The 20,937-nt window shown below is 43.5% G+C and overlaps 1 protein-coding gene across 1 annotated transcript; it reads left to right on the top strand.

The window, feature by feature from the left end:
• Positions 1-633: 633 nt before the first annotated feature.
• Positions 634-14,766, top strand: Pgap4 (post-GPI attachment to proteins GalNAc transferase 4). The gene is made up of 2 exons (XM_045157870.1): positions 634-696; positions 12,969-14,766. The coding sequence occupies exon 2, from the start codon at positions 13,051-13,053 to the stop codon at positions 14,254-14,256; it is 1,206 nt and encodes a 401-aa protein (XP_045013805.1). The 5' UTR covers positions 634-696; positions 12,969-13,050; the 3' UTR covers positions 14,257-14,766.
• Positions 14,767-20,937: the final 6,171 nt, after the last annotated feature.

The following is a 20,937-nucleotide window of genomic DNA, read 5'->3' as shown; positions in this document are numbered from 1 at the left end:
AGGGAAGAATGCGTAGAATGAAAGTGGACATGACTTTTCCTTGGACACGCACGTTTTTGTTTCTCTCTCTCTCTCTCTCTCTCTCTGTCTCTCTCTCTCTCCTTTTAGCACACTTCGTATTTTTATCTCGTATTGCACTTCAGGGCCTGTTCTAAGTCCAGAGTACATATTTGATCACAGCCCGGGTTATCTCCCCCGAGAGGAGTCTGTGTTCATTTGGAAGGCCTTTAAGGAGACCAGAGCCGAGAGAGGCGGCTTCGTCGGGCAGCGAGTCCGCGCCCGGGGGAAGCGAGGTGTCACGCACGACGGTGCAGCAGCCGCGGCGCGTGCCCACCAGATGGAATAAGACGCCGGCCCCTCCTCGCCTCCCGCGGGGGCGCTCGCCCCGTTCCGCGGCGGAGCAGACCCCTGCTTTTCCCTCGCTGCCCATCAGTTGGCGCCTTTTTCACCCGCCCCCACCAGCGGGCTCCGGGCCGCAGCCGTCCGCCGCAGCGCGCGGTCACATGGCCCGGCGAAGCGCGGGGCGCCCTGCCCGGGAGCGGCGGCGCGGCGGGAGGAGGTGAAGCTGCGCCGCCGTCCCCGCGCCCGCCGCGCCGCCCGGCCACTCGGCGATGGCGCCTCGGCCGGCCGGCCTCCGCCCGGAGCGCCGCGGCCTCGGCGGCGGGCGGCGGGCGCCGAGCTGACCGCCTCCCCCGGGTAGGTTTCGGGCGGGCGCTGCAGCGCTCGGGGTCTGGCTCGGGGCGGCTCCTCGGCCAGGGGCGCGAGTCGGGCGGCCGCGGACGGCGGCGCGGGGCGGGCGGACCGCGCGCCCACCCTGGCCAGGCTGGCTCGGCTCGCGGCCCGGCGCCAGAGTCCCGCGGGCACCGCCGAAGGGCGTCCTCCACGGGGCCGGGACGCGCGCGGGGCCCGTGGGGCGCGGGAGGACCCGGGGGCGGGCTCGTGGCCGCGGGCCGCTGGCTAATGGCCGCCCGCGAGCGGTGGTCCCTCGGCGCGTGGGCCGCGGGATGCGCGCCGGGTCCTCGGCGGCCCGGGGAAGGGGGACGCCGGCCCCGGGGAAGGCGACCCTCCCAGCCCCCGGGAACACCCGCGGACGGGGAGGAACCGGCCCGGCGACCGTGACCGTGACCGTCAGCCTCCGTCTGCAGGGTGGGGAAACTGAGCCCCGAGGCCCGGGGGCCACTGCCTCCAAGGTCAGCCACAGACCCCACAGCCGGGGCTCGGGCCATCCTGCAGATGAGCTGGCACCTCTTGGGCGTGTCTCGTGCTCAGTCTCCCGGGCTCTTGGGCACACTCGTGCTCGGAGCGGCTGTGTGCTCCTGCGGCTTGGGGCCGAGCCCCCCACGGGGTCGGCGTGACCTGGGCATCTTCGGTTCGACCTTAGCTCTCTGCGGGGCACCGCTGGGAGGCCACGGTGATGATCTCACCATGCGGACCGTTAGCAAAACCTGCAGGTGTGTGTGCACAGGGTGTGTGGCTGCTGCTTATTTCCCCATGAAAACTAAAACCACGTAAGGGGAATGAGTGATTTTGGTGACAGTTTTCGAGCAGAGGTACTTCATTCACCAGATAGCTTATGAGACGAGAATTGAAAACGTGTGGCTAATACCTAAATGATGAGAATTACTAGAAAATTTAAAAGAAATATCAAATGAAAGAAAAATAAAATTTCATCTTCTAGATTGTTGAGGTTTTCTGATCATGTTAATTTTTTTTCTGCACGCATGTATTTGAAGTTTTATACGAAGCAATAGCGTAGAAAAAAATAGTATCTTGTTTTAATTTCATTGTGTTTAATTACCCATAGGAATCAATACCTAATTCCTCTGTGTATTAGTCTTTTGCATTTATGTGGATGGATTCTTAATTCTCTTCTCCAGTTTTCTTTTTCTTTCTCTTTTTTTCGAGGTAGAGTCTCATTGTAGCCCAGGCTGATCTGGAACTCACTATGTAGTCTCAGGGTGGCCTCGAACTCACTGTGATCCTCCTACTCCGCCTACCGAGTGCTGGGATTAAAGGAGTGCGCCACCACGCCCCAGCCCTTTTTTTTAAAAAATCTTACTTATCTATTTATTTTTTTGGTTTTTCGAGGTAGGGTCTCACTGTAGCTCAGCGTGACCTGGAATTCACTATGTACTCTCAGGGTGGCTTCGAACTCTCGGCAATCCTCTTACCTCTGTCTCTGTATTGGGATTAAAGGCATGTGCCACCACACCCAGCTCTTCCCCAGTTTTCAAAAGGATTGCTTTTCTTCGTAGTTTTTGTTAGTCCTAATGTCAAATAATCTTTACAGTATTTTCATCAATTTTTAAATTGTGGTGGTTATGTGGACATAGAAATTTGACTATATATATATATCATTATATATAATTAAAGGGTACATTTTATTGTATGTAAAGTATTCCTTCCCCAATAAAGTTGATTTAAGCCAGGAAAATTATGCTGTGTCATGAGAGAGAATCTCCCTAATTAGATAATAAAACATGGAACAAAGCGTCAGTAATTAAAATAACAAAGCCATGGCACTAAAATAGTCGGAAACAAATATCCCCAAACAGCTTGGCCTGGTGGTGCAGGCCTATAATCCCAACACTGGGGAGGTTGAACCTAGAAGATACCAAGTTTCATGTGCTACATAGCAAGATGTTGGTCTCAAAATAAATAAATGTTAATAAAATAAAAATAAAACCTTACAAATGGGCAAATGTATAATTTAATACATCTTAACTATAACCATTTGAATTAGGGATTTAAAGAATGGGAAGGAGAAAAAAGAAAGAATGGGTTTAGGTTCCCTGACTGTAGTGCTCTCTATCTCAATGCCTGGTACAAGACTATTTATTGATTCTAATGTTGAATAAATACCCTAAAGTGGTACGCATTCTTTGCAGAATTGTAAAAAATAAAACAGGAAACCTTCTTCCACACCCAATTTATTTTGTGTATGTTATAAATATATAGTATTTTGTATATAATCAGGTAACTGGAGTGGTGATACATACATATCATATATATATGTTATATATATATGATATGTAAGTGTACCATATGTATTTATGTACACATGCATGTCATATATTGTTTTTACATCTTAAATAAGTTACTTCTGCATCTCAAAAGTCTTCTACAATTTCTAGTGGCTTTGTAGCTGATTTTCTTGGCTCTAAATCTGTTTAGAGGAAGAAATGGATGTTGGTTGAGAGCATAGGTCCTGGAATCAGAAGAATCTTTTACTACCCCACTTAAAAATCCTCATTAAGGGCTGGAGAGATGGCTTAGCGGTTAAGGCATTTGTCTGCAAAGCCAAAGGACTTTGGGACCCACATAAAGCCAGATGCACAAGGGGGCACTGCATCTGGAGTTTGTTTGCAGTAGCTGAAGGCCCTGGCACGCCCATTCTCCCTCCCTCTGTCTTTCTGTCTCCCTCTCTTTGCTTCTTTCTCTCTCTCTCAAATCAATAAATACAAATAGTTAAAAAAAATCTGCATTAACTTCTGTAAAATTTCTCTGTTTCTTAGCTTTTTCAGCTGTAAGATGGGCATAATAACGTATGATTTATGAGACTCATCATTGTACTTTGAACAGTGCATGGCATGTAAGTGCTCAGCAAATATTTACCAATAAATTGTTCTCTGCCCGGTATGTGATCAGGCTCTTTGATAGTCCCAATTTTACAGCAAAGGCTTAAGGTCCATAGAGGTCAAAAGACTTGCAGGGTGAGATGGCGCACGCCTTTAATCCCAGCACTTGGGAGGCAGAGGTAGGAGGATCACCATGAGTTTGACACCAGCCTGACACTACATAGTGAATCCCAGGTCAGCCTGGGTCAGAGTAAGACCCTACCTCGAAAATCCAAAACCAAAAAACAAACAAAAGAAGACAATATGATCTTTTATTTGCTCAACAATCATTAAACTGGGTTTGAATTCAGCGAGAAGGGACTTGAAAGTCTTACTGAGGTATGTCATAGGACATACATAAAGCCGTGAAAAGGAGTAGGCATCATGGATAACGTGGGCATTGGAATTTGTCTTGCTTGAATTTCCTCTTTTCAAGTTAATAGCATCTATTTTTCATCAAAATGAGATTAATTATATTTCTATTTAAGAGCTGCTAAGTTTTGACCAGAAAAATGGATTCAAGGGTATCTGGGCTATGTAGTGGGGGCTTAATGAGTGATGGCTATTAATAGATATAGCCAACCCTCTGTATCTCAGGTTTCACATCTGTGGGTTTAACCTGAAAGCATTTTTTTAATAAAAGAACTGCATGTATACTAAACATTGACTTGCTTATGTTATTCCCTAAATAATACAGCATAACTACTATTTCCATAGGATTTGCATTATACGAGGTATTATTGATATGTTCTAGTGTATTTAGAAGGATTACATATGTTCTGTGCAAATTCTATGACATTATTTAAAGGACCTGAGCCTCTTTCAGATTTAAGTATTGGTACATGGGAGGTGGGGGTCTCCCATAAGAAAAAGCTTATTTCTGGTCCAGGAAGATCATGGTCTGTTTTTGGAAGAGGTGCCTTTTTATCTCGTTATTCATAGTTGAGTTAGTGTGTGTGAGAAAAATGCTGCTGGAAAGGGATTGTGGGAGAGGTTGGAATGAGATCAAAGAATTTGGATTTTATTCAACTGGCACTGGCGAATTATTGACCAGTTTTGCAGAATAGGGGCCACATTCTGGCTTGTGCACCGAAGTATCAGATTGTAATGTAAAATATCCATTATTGCAGTGTTCCATACCTGATAAGGGTTTCCATGGCTAGTTTTTTGTCATCAAAACAATGCCTACCTTATGAAGTATTTTAATTCATTTTAAATTGTCATATGAAGTAATGAATTTTATTATGGGGTTTTCATACATTGTCTTATTTATCCACTCCACCAGTGCCCTCTTCTGTCCCCTGGCCGTCTTTGCTAGTCCCTCCACCTAATAATTTCTTACTTCTTGCATGTTACATGTATTACATTACCCTCTTTCCCTATCCCCTTCCACCTAAAATCTCTTCTTTTCTCATATTTTCTGTGGTGGTTTGATTCAGGTGACCCCTATAAACTTAGGTGTTCTGAATGCTAGGTTCCCAGCTGTTGGAGATTTGGGAATTAACACCTCCAGGAGGCAGTGTATTGTTGGGGGCGGTCTTATGGGTATTGTAGTCAGTTTCCCCTTGCCAGTGTTTGGGCACACTCTCCTGTTCCTGTTGTCCACCTTACATGGGCCAGAGGATGATGTCCACCCTCTGCTCATACCATCGTTTTCCCCTGCCATCGTGGAGCTTCCCCTCAAGCCTGTAAGCCAAAATAAACTTCGTTTCCCCACAAGCTTTGCTCTTGGTTGGGTGATTTCTACCAGCAATGTGAACTTGACTGTAAGACTTTCCTTCCTAGTTTCATAACCTATATATATCATCTATCTATCTATCTATCTATCTATCTATCTATCTATCTATCTATCTATCTATCTATCTCTATATATATATGTAGGATATATATATGAGAAAAACATGTGGTATTTGTCTTTTCAGGTCTGATTTATTTTACTTACCATGATTTCCAGTTGCAATCCATTTTCCTCCAAGTGTCATGATTTCATTTTTCTTTTTCTTTTATTTATTTATTTTTAATTTACTTGAGAGGAAGAGAGAGAGAGTATGGGCATGCCAGGGCATCCAGCCACTGTAAATGAACTCCAGATGCATGCACCACCTTGTGCACTTGGCTTATGTGGGTTTGGGGGAATTGAACTTGGCAATCACCTTAACCACTAAGCCATCTTTCCAGGCCCTTTTTCCTTTTCCTTTTTCTTTTTTTAAGTATTTGACTTATTTATTTGCAAGCAGAGAAAGAGAGAGAGAGAAAGGCAGAATGAACTCCTCCAGTCCCTGCAAATGAACTCGAGGTGCATGAAACCGCTGTGTGCATCTGGCTTTACAGGGGAAGTAGGGAATCGAACCTGGGTGCTTAGGCTTTGTAGGCAAGTGCCTTACCACTGAGTAATCTTGCCAGTCCTTGATTTCATTTTTTTTTAATGGCCAAATAACATTCCATTGTGTGTATGTACCACATTTCTTTCTCCATCAGTTAATAGACAATGAGGCTGGTTTCATTTTTGACTGTTGCGAATAGAGCAGCAAACAATGTGGACTTATAACCATCTGTGTGGTGGGCTGACTTAGAGTCCTTCAGGTATATACCCAGGAGGGGTGTAGCTGTATTAAATGATGGTTCTATTTTTAGTTTTTTTGAGAAACTAGGTTTCTGTAGTGCCTGTACTAGTTTATACTTCCACTAGTGGTTTTTTGCCGCGGACTGACTTTCGGGGAGATCAGGACCGAGGGAGAACAAGGGCGAAGGCTCAAGGAGAACTCGGGATTCGGCGAGGAAATGACAGACAGACACACTCTAGGTTGAATATGCTGCTGCAATTTACTGAAGGTTTCATGAAGGTTTTATACAGATTGAACAGGGAAACTTAGCAAGCCAACAAGTGATCTCAGAAATCATTAATCTAAATAATCTTAAGTATTGTTCTATTGTAAGCATACATGTAATATTTATCAGGCAGGAATGTTCCCTTTTTTTAAGAAGGACGTCTTGCCCCATTGACCACAGCTTTACATGAATAGAAGCTTGGGGTAAGGGATGTAAGGTGAACAATAGGTTATATATTTTTTATAAACCGAGCAGAGAGCCATCTCTTTCCACTTATTAGATTATTTATATAATCCTCATATTCATTATAAAAGTGTTTCTATTCAAAAGACCACCAATATTTTAAGGCTGGTTTAATGTTTTCCAGGAATTTTTTTCTTTCTTGTCTAGAGTATAAGCACCAAGGCTTACATGTCTTTGCTAAGCATTTCATAAATGGAAGAGAATGCCATAGCCTCCTTTTTCCTTCATAATTCATTCATCTATTACCAAATTCATCATATCCTCCCTCATAGGGGAGTGGATCTAGGTAGTTCTCAGCTCTGGGAGTCTACTATCAGCCCTTGATCAAGTACTGAACATACCCCCCAGGAAGCGTTCTGGTGGGAATGCCTAACTTTTGTAACTCCTTTTCTATAGAACTGTCACGCTTCTTATGAACATTACCGATTAACATTTTTACTTTTACTTTCTCAGGCTTAGTATTGTTCTAAAACATCATAAGCTGTTTCTACTCTACACCATCTAAAAACTGTTTTAGAGTTAATTTTTTATTCCTAGTAGAGTTATACATTTCCTCCATTGCCCTAATCATAGGAGGGGCACATTCAATACTCAAATTGTTTTTTGTACTCTGATTGCGTGCATGATTAATAGTAAGCGTAGCGTAGAAACTAGCTGTTCTTACAAACAACTAGAAGGAAGCAGGAAAGAAACAGAGCGCAGAAAACAGCTCATTGGCGCCAGCAATCAGGTCGTCGTGACTTGGGCAGCAAGAACCATTACAGTAACTGACTGCCAAGGGGTCACCGGGGGCATCCCTCCGAAGAGTGCTGGTCCTCTGTCCTCAGCTCTCATCCAGTACAGAAGCATCTCTGCTTGCTACACAGGTGAGGTCGCCATGGACGTAGCAGTTTTTCTTTCCACACATCCTTACCAGCATCTGTTATGGAATCTCAATGTAGTTTTAGTTTGTAATTCTCTGATGGCTAAAGATGTTGAATGTAATTTCAAATATTTACTGTCCATTTGTGGTTTTTGGTTTTTTTTTTGAGAGCTGTCCAGTTTGTTAGCCCATTTACTGACTGGATGATTTGGGTTTTTGGTGTGGAATTTTTATAGATCATTATTCTATATATTAACCCCTTGATGTGTACTTGGCAAGGATTTTCTCCCATCCTACAGGTTGCCTCCTTACCCTGGTGACTATTTCTTTCTTATGTAACTTTTTAAACTTCATAAACACTGTTTGTCAATTTTTGGCACTATATCCTGTGATGCTAGAGATTGTTTTTTTCATGAATTTCTTATGTCCACATCTTTTTTATCCTTTGTTCTTTTCTTGCAGGTCAGTGTTTCAGATTGTATATTAAGATCCATTTTGAGTTGATTTTTGTGAAGGGCAAGAGATATGGATCTGATTTCCATAATGAGATATGTTTTATTTTCCTATTTTGCATAGACACAAAAAAGCCCTTAGAGAGAAATGACTCCTAATACAAATTGATAAAATTAGTGAGTGTGGGGACCAGAATTGGACTCTTGATGTTTTGACTTCAAATCTGCTGTTGATGCTTGGGCTGGAAATCTGACTTTGGTTCCTGTTGGAATCTACTGGCCTGGAGGTGATGAAGGGTAACCAGTATGGCTATGGGGAGGACCTGGCAATGGGGGAGGTGGTGGTAAAGCAGAGAGGTAAAGAAAGGGAAACCAACCATGGAGATGGAGTTAGGAAGTAACTAGAATGAGTGAGAAGTCAGAATTGCTAGACTCATGGATCTAGGTGCCTGGGAGAGTGGCAGTGGCCGTCATGAAGGGGGGTAGCTTGAAAACCATGGATAGTTTTCAAGTGCTTATTTCTTGACTCCCTGTCTGGTATTCTGTCTCTCAAATCTCCATGGTTCCTTCAGTTTAATTTTCAGAGGCTGCACTTACATGCAACTGCCACCCTCCGCCCCTTGTATCCATAAGTCTCAGTTCATGTGGCTTTCTCAGTGTCTTTGTTCTTCACTGTTTTCTGAGTTCTAGACTCTAAATGTGGTAATAGGTAGAATCCAGTTTTGGGGGGAGGGGATGTGTTTGCAAGGTATAAATAAGAATTTACTCAACACCCTTTGTTAGACTTGAAGGCATCATGGTGTTGTTACCAGATCAATTCACAGATACCAAGCAGTCAGTCTCTCATGTCACTGAAGTGTGGACCTGAGCAGGTCACATGGATGACCATGGACTTCTGGGCAAAGCTATCAGAGTGATCACCTGCCCTCCCTGTCACATAATCTTCCCATCATGTAAACACAGCCCTCCTTTGTCCTACTGCCATGATTGAGTTTGGAGGAGAGAACTCCTTCCTCCTTCAGACTATCAATGACAATCCTATGTGTTTGGGTCTTTCCCCTATGGCCAGTTGTCTTAAAGCTACATCAATAAAGAATAGCATAAGTATTGAAAGATACCATACCTCACTGTACCCCAAGAACATGTTTTATTTATTCATTTTTGTGTTTTTGAGGTAGGGTCTCACTCTAGCCTAGGCTGACCTGGAATTCACTATGAATTCTCAGGCTGACCTCAAACTCATAGTGATCCTTCCACTTCTGCCTTCCAAGTGCTGGGATTAAAGGTGTGTGCCACCATGCCTGGCAAGAACATACTCTTGAATGTCTACTTAATTCATATTTTGAACACACACACACACACACACACACACACACACACGATTATATACTCTTTTGTCACCTCGTTCCTGATCTTCTGATCTTGTTTCCCTGGGGCTGTGCTCAGTGGGGCTATGGGATTCACTGTGGGGTCATGAAGGCTTCAGTTAATCCTTATGGGGTAGCGGAGGGACCATGTGTCAGGATATTCCTGGCTACTGTGTGGCTTGTACAATCTTTCTGGCAATGTTCCCTGAGGAACATTAGACCTGTTGGCAGTCTGATTTAGTGTTGAGCTCTTTGTAGCCTCTGGATTTCTGCTTTGATAGGTTTTGATTGATCACCATGTCTGCCACCATCATCCTGGAGCTGGTTGTCAGGCTAGCAGTAACAGCAGTATTCATGGTGCTGCTTTTACGTATGGCAAGTTTTCCTGGGCTCTGGTTGATGTATAAAAGGTGGCAAGTCTCATGGTAGGCTGTTGGTTATCCTCTTTTCTTGTTGATGGGTCTTGGCTCTCCTCCATTTTCTCTGCCATTTGTAAAATAAAGCAGATTCTCCAAATAAGAATGAGAGCAGCATGGATTAAAGGGGGTATGCAAAGTTATTTGAGGGATTTTTGGTGTGTAAGCCTACTCTTCTTCTCTAGAGACTGGTGGGAGCTTCTCTCTGAAATCTGAATTTTCTGACTATAGGATTCTGACTTGCTTTCCAGTACCAGATATAAGTTCTCTCCCACTGAGTAGGCCTCAAGAACAATCAGAGAAAGTTGGGTACCAGCAGAGGCTATATGCCAGTATTGGACAAGTGTGTACTTCTTATCTGGCTGGTTGATTTCATAGTCTGCAGGGTCCCTTGCTTATTCTTGCTGTTCGTGGCCATTGTTCTCCAGAAGCTCTAGGAGGGCTGGCCAGGAGGGAGCTGGTTTCCCTTTCAGTTCCAGCATGATTTTCCAATGTCTTGTGACTGCAGCCTGTATTGTCTTCAGCATTAGGGTCTTATCTTCTATCTCCAGCAGGTAATCAAATATTTTGGCAATGACCTACATTATTTTGGATACCTCTTGGATCTCCCTGGCCAACAACTCACTGTTGGGGACAACCCAACTATGGGCCTGGGAATTACTGCCATAGTCCATGGTTTTAAGATTAAGCTTTTTCTACCTTCTGTCTAAACTGTCTCCCCTCCCACTTTATTGGTGGTTATTTCTTGTAGAATGCTATCAGAATGAGGATTTCTATGGAACTGATTCATGTTGTATGATTAACTTTTATTTACTTATTTATATTTATTTTGGTTTCTCAAGGTAAGGTCTCACTCTTAGCCTAAGCTGATCTGGAATTCACTATGTAGTCTCAGGTTTGCCTCAAACTCACAGCCATCCTCCTGCCTCTGCCTCCTGAGTGCTGGGATTAAAGTCATGTAGCATCATGCCTGGCCTCTTATATGTTTTTTTTTTTAAATTATTTATTTATTTATTTGAGAGCGATAGACACAGAGAGAAAGACAGATAGAGGGAGAGAGAGAGAATGGGCACGCTAGGGCTTCTAGCCTCTGCAAACGAACTCCAGACGCGTGTGCCCCCTTGTGCATCTGGCTAACATGGGACCTGGGGAACCGAGCCTCGAACCAGGGTCCTTAGGCTTCACAGGCAAGCGCTTAACTGCTAAGCCATCTCTCCAGCCCATCTCTTATATGTTTTTTTAAAATAAATTTTATTTTATTTTTTTAAGTTCTCAATATTTATTCCCAAAACTCCATAAGTAATTCTTACCTTACATATTAAATTTACTTACACAAAATAGCATGTATAGAGAAATAGGACCACAGAAGCTTTTCAAAACAGTATAGAGGGCTGAAGAGAGCCCAGCAGTTAAACACACTGGCTTGCAAAGCCTGACAGCCTGAGTTCAGTTCCCCAATAGCTATGTAAAGCAAGAAGCACTAAATGACACAAGTATGGAGTTTGTTAGCAGCAACAGGAGGCTTTCGTGTGCCAGTTCTCTCTCTCTCTCCCCCTCCCTCTCTTACAAATAAATATATTTTTAAAACACTATAGAGATAGAGAACCCCTTTATAGAATGCTTGTTTAAGATTTTATTTTATTTTGTTTTGTTTCAAGGTAGGGTCTCACTCGAGCTCAGGCTGTCCTGGAATTCCCTCTGTAGTCTCAGAATGGCCTCGAACTCACGGCGATTCTCCTACCTCTGCCTCCTGAGAGCTGGGATTAAAGGTGTGTACCACCACACACAGCAAAAGATTTTTAACAGTAAAAAAAAGAAGAACCTTTAATCCCAGCACTCGGGAGGCAGAGGTAGGAGAATCGCCGTGAGTTCGAGGCCATTCTGAGACTACAGAGGGAATTCCAGGACAGCCTGAGCTCGAGTGAGACCCTACCTTGAAAAACCGAAGGAAAAAAAAAAGAAAAGAATAAGAAGAAAAAGAAAAAGAAAATCAGCTAGGACTGGTGGCTTACTCCTATAACCCCAGAATATGAAAATGTGTCAGTTCAGGGTTAGCCTTGGTTAAATAGTACAAGCCAGCCTGGATTATGTAGTGAGGCAATGTCTTAATTAATTTTTAAAAGTAAAGCAATATCATTGCTAAATTATTTCTAATGTTTCACTCCATGGGAGCTACTTATTTATGCAGTGATGCAAGTGTACAATGTCACACATGCGCACAAAGGGGCGCACATATCTGGATTTCTTTTGCAGCAGCCAAAGGCCCTGGCACGCCCATTCACTATGTCTCTGCCTCTTTCTTTCTCTTTCTCTCTCAAATAAATTTTTAAAAATTAAGATACTTTTTTGGCTACAGAGGTATCTTAGGGGTTATGGCACTTGCCTGTAAAGCCAAAGGACCTAGGTTCAATTCCCCAGGCCCCATGTAAGCCAGATGCACAAGGTGGTGCATGAGTCTGGAGTTTGTTTGCAGTGGTTGGAGGCCCTGGCATGCCCATCTCTCTCTCTGTCTACCTCTTTCCCTCTTTCTCTCTCTCAAATAAATAACTAAAATAAAATAGTTTTTAAAACAGAAAGATTCATTCTCTGGTTCCAATGACACTTATTTAGTAAATACAATAAAAGACTCAGGATTAAATTATTGTACAATTTGGAACATAGTTGCATGAGATTAGAAAAATAAGAATCGAAGACTTCATTAAATGACAGGGAATCCTAAGAATTCCTTTTCTTCTTTGAATATGTAGAAAAGCTCATTTTTCAGAAACTACTCTACACAGATAATTAGCAGGTGCTATGGATGATGCTGCAGCTTGTGGTAAGCATGTGTACTTCTTTGTCAAGGCTTATGTTTGGGTGTCTGTATTAACACCCATGTCACTGTAGCTAGTGGAGAGCAGTAATGATCTCACCAAGTGAGGAAGTGATTTTCTGGCACACTGTCAACCTAGCAAAGCATGTTTCAGTGTAGAAAGATGGCTAAATTCACAGAGCTGTCCCTATTCAGAGCATCCCAGAGCTCACTGACAGCTATAACCAAAGAAGAGTTCATTGCAAAAAAAATTCTCTCAGGTTTCTTCCAGCTACACAATCTCAAACTAGAAATTCTTATTAGGTATGTGCTGGGCTTAGTTGTTGGAATTGTTTGAAACTATTTTTTTTATTTCTGTTTCTCTCTTTAGGTTTGACTTGTGTGATTCTAGCCCAAGTTGCAGGATGGTTTGTTCTTGGGACCAGACATGACCAGAAGCTGACCTCATAAGCATGACAACCTCTCCAGCCGCCATGCTTCTCCGGAGGCTGCGGCGACTCTCCTGGGGCAGCACCGCTGTCCAGCTCTTCATCTTAACTGTAGTGACATTTGGCCTGCTGGCCCCTCTGGCCTGTCATCGGCTTCTGCACTCGTACTTCTATCTGCGCAATTGGCATCTGAACCAAATGAGCCAAGAATTCCTGCAGCAAAGCCTGAAGGAGGGGGAAGCTGCCCTCCACTACTTTGAGGAGCTTCCCTCTGCCAACGGCTCGGTGCCCATTGTCTGGCAGGCCACGCCCCGCCCCTGGCTGGTGATCACCATCATCACTGTGGACAGACAGCCTGGCTTCCACTATGTCTTGCAAGTGGTGTCTCAGTTCCACCGGCTTCTGCAGCAGTGTGGTCCCCAATGTGAGGGACACCAACTCTTCCTTTGCAATGTGGAACGGAGTGTGAGCCATTTTGATGCCAAGCTGCTCTCCAAGTACGTCCCCGTGGCCAACCGCTATGAGGGCACCGAGGATGATTACGGGGATGACCCTTCGACCAACTCATTTGAGAAAGAGAAACAGGACTATGTCTATTGCCTGGAGTCATCACTGCAGACCTACAACCCAGACTACGTACTGATGGTGGAAGATGACGCCATTCCAGAAGAGCAGATCTTCCCAGTGTTGGAACATCTTCTGAGGGCTCGCTTCTCTGAGCCACACCTTCAAGATGCCCTGTATTTGAAGCTCTACCATCCTGAGAGGCTGCAGCACTACATCAACCCAGAGCCCATGAGGATCCTGGAGTGGATCGGCGTGGGCATGTTGCTGGGGCCTCTGCTAACCTGGCTTTACATGAGGTTTTCCAGCCGCCCGGGCTTTAGCTGGCCTGTTATGCTCTTCTTCTCCCTGTACAGCATGGGGCTGGTGGAACTGGTGGGCCGGCATTATTTCCTGGAACTGAGGCGCCTGAGTCCTTCCTTGTACAGTGTGGTTCCTGCCTCTCAGTGTTGTACCCCAGCCATGCTCTTCCCAGCCCCTGCAGCCCGCCGGACCCTCACCTACCTGTCCCAGGTGTACTGCCACAAAGGCTTTGGCAAGGACATGGCACTGTATTCACTGTTGAGAGCCAAAGGAGAGCGGGCCTATGTGGTGGAGCCTAACCTTGTGAAACATATTGGGCTCTTCTCCAGCCTCCGGTACAACTTCCATCCCAGTCTGCTGTAGGGTGCCAAGAAATGCCTTTCTGAAGCCGGCCTCTCCCTGGAAATTCATATACAAGCTCTTTGTGTAGACATGGTTGCTTGCAGATATTCCATTGTTTGATGTTGCTAGGCATAAAGGCACTGGGTCAGCTGAGGAGTGCAGTTACATAAGGAGCCTTGACTGGTCATCCCCCAACAGAAGCAGCAGTTTGTCACAGGTTCAGACCTCTCCCTCCACACAGCCACACTGCCTCATGCAGTCTGTCCCACCCAGAGAGGGTACATGTAATGCCAGTTATATTCTCTAGTTATGTTTAAGCTCTGCCTTCTGTTAGAGCTGGTAACTGCCAAAAGTCTCGTGTACAGTGAGTGGTATATGAATTGTTTTAGAATCTTAAGGGTAATGGATTTCTTTCTCATGGGGTATGAGAATGGTTTATGTGTTTAGAATCTATGCCCAAAGAGGCAGGACCATGTTGATATATTCTGTTTGTTTCCTTGACCTGGTGTAATAAAAACTGATTGAATCTGTCGTGTGCCTGGCATCTTTGAGGAAGGAGATCTGACTTTGCTATGACATAGCATCTTGTCTCTCCATATGTGTGTAGTGTGCTCACAGTCCATATTGTTAGTGAGAACTTTAAGCCACAGCAAGATCTAGGAGAGACCTGGATCATAATATGGATTTAATATTGAGCTTTTTGTCACATTCAGATTCTTTTATGTGTGGACATTGCAGAAGGGTAGACAAGCTGGGAAGATGGCTCAGCAGTTAAGAGTGCTTGCTGTGTAAGCATATGAGGGCCTGAGATTGTCCAAGTTCTATTCCCTAGCACCCACATAAACAGCTGGGTATGGCCACACATGTCTGTAACTCCAGTCCTGCACAGGATGAGAACTGGACAATTGCTGGGGCTTGCTGACTGAAAAAATGGGTAAAACCAGCAGCTCTGGATTGAGTGAGAGATTTCATCTCACAGAAACAGGTAGGTGAGCCAAGTGAGGACACCTGGTATTCTCTGGCCTACACACACACACACACACACACACACACACACACACACACACACGGTAGATACATCTCCATACACCCATGCATCCCTGCTCATCACACTCATCACAGCACAACACTCTATACACCCACATGCAAAAAAAAAAAAAAGAAACATTTTTGAACAGTGAGCTCTATATAGTAGCACACCCCTTTCCCTGACATGGCTAGCTAATGGTCCACCCTCATTTCTTTTTCTTCTGAGAGCATGGTGGTTCTGGAGGAAAAGTATAGACTGTGAAATCAGACAACCCAAGCTTTTATTTCAGATCTCTTTCATGCACCTTTATGCTATGACCTCAGGAGGTCATTTAACTGTATTAGCTTAGGTCTCTGATTTCTTCACCTGTAAAATAACAGCAGCACCTATTTTTAAAAGTTGCCCTGAAGATAAAATGATAATGTTATCTAAAACACCTGGAAGCCCACAGAGGGACACCTGGCAGATATTCCTTTCTCTCATAATATGCATGTGGGACACTGGTATCTCTTGAGAAAAGGTAGTAGTGATGGTGTTACAATTAACATGGGGTCATGCCTGTGTAGTAGCTGATTGCGACCAAGCACTGCTTGGATCGAAGTTGACTTGTCATTGAGGCGTCTAAGGGTAGGAGCTCAGCTTTCATTTCACCCCACCTCCAACAACAGCAAGTAGTTATAACAGAGTCTCCTGTTGAACTTAGTCCAAGATTAGCATCTGAAAGTTCCCTTTCTCAAAGGTCACAAATAAAATGTCCTTGGATAATACCAAATTAGAGTCCCTTTATCAGGTGAATGATTATATTAGCATTCACACTGGTGTCCCATTTATTTCATGCCATGTTTTCTAGTTGCTGTTAAATTTCCATAGTGATCTTCTCTGCCTGGAGATCTCATGAACACTGAGTTAGAATGCAGAGACTGGTCCCTCATGCTGTCCACGTGAACAAAGGAAAACCCAGAAATGTTAAGGTTTGAAATGAGAAAGAGGCTGTAGGATAACTGAGATACACTTCCCTATGCAGGGACACAGATTATGAGTTTCAATCATAGTTAGGCTTATGAAACCCCCTCAATTGTTATGTCTTCATGTCAATATGATAGTTTAAATCAAAGCACTCATTTGAGAATTCTTGAGAACATTCCTGTTGTTTCTTTTTTCTTTTCCCTTCCTTCCATCCCCCTGCCCCATGCTGCAGTTCAGTTACTGGGTTAACACGTGAGCCACAACAGTGCCATTGCCTTACTAATATATTCAGGATTGTTTCCTCTTCCAGTTATATCAGATGTCCAATTATTGTTGATACAGCGCCAGAGGATTTCCAAAGAATAGCCCATCTAACAGATAGTTCCACCTAGCATTTCTTAGCAAATTTTCTAGGTTTTGGATCTCAACCTCCAAATGGTTCATAAAGCTTAAAATTACCCAGTTTTATATCATGTGGTGTGCTGTATGTAACCCATAGTGCACAGTGTAGATAAAACCCCTCAGTAATCAATTCTAGCTAAAATGCCTCTTGATCCAAATTAGGTTACCAACTAAATAAATCCCCATAAATGACCATATCTAAGATAAATTAGAATTGAGCCAGTCAAGCACTGTAGAATTCTTGCCATTTTTATTTAGACAACCAGAGTGCAGGTTCTAAATGCTTGTATTTATGAGAAAGCAGAATCAGTTTTTAATTGTTAAGCAAACAGCTATGTCTAATTCTCCATTGTGTTCCCACTTTCACCCCTATAAGCTTCAGCTTCCATTTGAATTTCTCTGGATGGGAGGGATACACAGAATCTGATGTTTTCTTGTCAGGCACACTACTCCCCTCTTGCTAGGTTTACCTCAAGCAGAGAAGTAAATTGCTGCTGAGCCCATTTGCACTTAAGCTATTCTAGTAGGTTTCTTTCTAGCGGCGTTTGTGTATCTCCTCTTGTCCTTCTCAGTGAAACTGCTCTCTAGTTGAAATATATCCAGAATCCACAACCAGCAGGGTTCCTTAAATCTAGGCTTCTGCATAGCTCCACATCCTACGAGTTTTATGATAAAAGCAACAGGCCTCTTCTTCCTGGAATGTACTCATGGAGTACTTCCCCCACCCCCAACAAGTAAAGGAAAAAAAAAAACACAGCTTTCTATCATGCAGACAAAACAATAAACTTACAAGGAAGGAGGATTTATCTTGGTCCACGCAGTAGCTTTGGAGCTGTGGTGATAGGGCCATGCTGAGAGCCTGGACAGTGGGATGCTTTCCGCTGCTTACTGCTTGCTGGCCAGAAGAGTCAGCGGGTACCTGGGTGCCCAATGTTCCTGAATGAGCATTCTCACAGTTACCTAACTTTCTTCTACTGGGCCTCATTTCCTAAAGTAAGTCCCTCTGATAATGCCACTGGCTGGTGACCAAGCTTTTAACACATAGGCTTTGGAGGACATTTAAGACCCAAACCATAACCACATCTGAATTGTGTTTGTTTTTTTAATATTTTTTGTTCATTATTTAGTTATTTATTTGAGAGCTACAGACACAGAGAGGAAGACACATAGAGGGAGAGACAGAGAATGGGCATGCCAGGGCTTCCAGCCACTGCAAACGAACTCCAGACGCGTGCACCCCCTTGTGCATCTGGCTAACGTGGGACCTGGGGAACCGAGCCTCGAACCAGGGTCCTTAGGCTTCACAGGCAAGCGCTTAACCGCTGAACCATCTCTCCAGCTCTGTTGTGTTTGTTTTTGAAACAGGGTCTCACTCCAATCCAGGCTGAACTGGAACTCACTCTATAGCCCAGGTGGGACTTGAATTTAGGTTGATCCTCTTACGTCAGCCTCCTGAGTGCTGGGATTATAAGTGTGAGCCATGATGACCCGCCCAATATCTAAAACTTTAAAATTATATAAATAAAAAGAATGGTATTTATCACGTTCAAGATTATAGATCATGCATTATTCTGCAAAGAAGTGCATCAATTATAAGTAAATTTTAATTTAGCAGTTTATCCCCATCTTAATGAATACCCATATTCTATTAGTGACATATATTGAGACAGCTTGGGCTTTTTGTTTTTTTTTTTTCATCTTGCGGGCTTATTAGCTGAAATGTTCCAAACTGCAGAAACACACTCCTATCTTTGAAACAGAAGAGACTTTGGGGAAATTAGAATCACATTATAATTCACTGTGCCCAATAACACCAGAACTGTTTCAGCCAAACTAACCTCTTATTGCCACGCATAAAGCATTAATCTTCACACTGAGGCAGACACACATTGGAGTTCAGAGTTGCATCTCAAGCCCTTTAAGACAAATCTATTTTTGTTCTGTAGGAGGCACTGGGTATCATATCTCATGTTGATTGGTATTTACTTAGTACTTAAAAGATAATAGCTACTGTGCTGACTGATAAAGACACAATGGTGAGTGAATAATACCAGCTTCCTTCCTCTTAGAACCTTGGTGTCCCATAGGGGGAGGTAATACACTGAGGTACATCAGGGACACCAGGATCATGGTACTATTTATCAATTGCCCCCAAACATTGAAGCTTTGGGTTACTCCAACTTTCTCAACTCCTTTTTTCCTAAGGATAATATGACCTGCTTGAAAAAGTCTCTCAGTAACAAAAGGAAATGTTTGTCACATTTATCTTCTGAAACAGTTGACTTCCAAACTTGTTGAAAAATGAATTACCTTGTTGGGAGCATCCAACCCCCACCCCATAAAATCCTACTCAAATATTTCTGGAAGTCTGCCACAATGTGCCCTACATCTATATATTCATAAAGAAGCTTGCCAGCTATAGCCACTACATAGCACTTTGCTTACATTTCCTCTTTTGGCTCCACAATGCCTACAAAGTAACCCTACAATGGTAATGAGGAATTTTGTAAATTTTCTCTTCTCTCTCTCTTTCTCTTTGTCTAGATCTCATGTAGCCTAGGAAGACAATCACCTTCTGAACCTCCTACCTCTACTTCCCAAGTGCTGGGATTATAGGCATGTGCCACCATGCCCAGTTTTATGGTTCTGAAGATCAAACCCAACGCCCAATGCACAGCAGACAAGCACTCTACCAACTGAGATACATCCCCAAACCACATGCTATCTGTTTTAACTGAAGCTGCTCTCAGTTTTGAAAGACTTAACATATTCCTAGCTTTTCTTAACAGATGTATGTGGAGTAGCTAAGCAAAAGAAACACATTGAGCCAGGCGTGGTGGCGCACGCCTTTAATCCCAGCACTCAGGAGGCAGAGGTAAGAGGATTGCCATGAGTTCAAGGCCACCCTGAGATGACAGAGTTAATTCCAGGTCAGCCTGGACCAGAGTGAGATCCTACCTCGAAAAACCAAAAAAAAAAAAAAAAAAAAAAGAAACACACTAACAGTACACTAACCAAGCTGGGCGTGATGACACATGCCTTTAATCCCAGCACTCGGAAGGCAGAGGTAGGAGGATTGCTGTGAGTTCGGGGCCACCCTGAGACTACATAGTGAATTCCAGGTCAGCCTGGACCAGAAAGACCCTACCTCGAAAAATTTAAAAAAAATTTTTAAAGTACACTAACCATAAAATCCATTTCAACAAAAAAAAAATATTCACAAATTTAGTTTAGCAGATTTCTTGTAGGAACCTGTCCTAGGATTGTAGAAAGAAATTTGCAGAATTAACTTTTATAAGTTCCAGGTGCCCAAGTGGTGAGCTCATCTTCTCTGCCAGGCTTGGATATTTGCTCAATAAGGAGGAACTAATACACTAAAAATCCAGACTTCATACTCACTCAGCACTGGTTTTCTTCTTTTTCACAAGTCCCATGGAATCCCTGATACTCAGATTGTAGCCAGAATCCACCTAAACTCTTAGAAATGAAATTCCTATTCAATCATTTACTCACTAAATGTTATGCGGAGTGCCTGACATGGTTCTCAGGATAAAATAAGGAACAAGACAGCGTACTTGATCTCATAAAGCTAATAATCTAGCAGGAAAGACATATTTTTAAAAAGTGTCCAAATTTAAAAATCATATAGGTTCCAAAGGTTATAAGAACTCTAAGGAAAATCAATCCTATGGAAATGTGTACAAGGCATATGGGCTGTTCCTGATAAGGTATTGTGAAGGTGACCTCTAAGCATGACCATGAATGATATATATGGACACATGAACTATGTGAAAACCTGAAATATGAGGTTTCAGGCAGGTTGATTTGTGAGTAACATAAGGCTTTGAGGTAGACACTAACTAGCTTATTTAAAGAATATAAGGGTTGGGCATGATGGCGCACACCTTTAATCCCAGCACTCGGGAGGCAGAGGTAGGAGGATGGCTGAGAGTTCGAGGCCACCCTGAGACTATAGACTATATAGTGAATTCTAGGTCAGCCTGGACTACTGTGAGACCCTACCTCGAAACACACACACATACACACACACACACACACACACACACACACACACAAAAAAAAAAAAATATATAAGGAGGCCAATATGACTGAGTTACAATGAAAAAGGGAACTCATCAGAGATATGGTGCTTTTAGGCCACAACAAGGAACTGGCATTCTATTGTAAGGAAGATGGAAGTTAGCAATGCTCTGGACCCTCCACTGAAGCTCAGAAGAACACTTGTGGGTGTAAGTTGGTATCAGCATCTGGTATCTTCTGCAAGCACCCATATTTCCTCTACC

The sequence above is a fragment of the Jaculus jaculus genome, chromosome 1 (assembly GCF_020740685.1).
Source record: "Jaculus jaculus isolate mJacJac1 chromosome 1, mJacJac1.mat.Y.cur, whole genome shotgun sequence".
Classification (NCBI taxonomy): domain Eukaryota; kingdom Metazoa; phylum Chordata; class Mammalia; order Rodentia; family Dipodidae; genus Jaculus; species Jaculus jaculus.
Note: the sequence above shows the minus strand (reverse complement) of the source record. Positions and strands in the feature narration are given on the sequence as shown.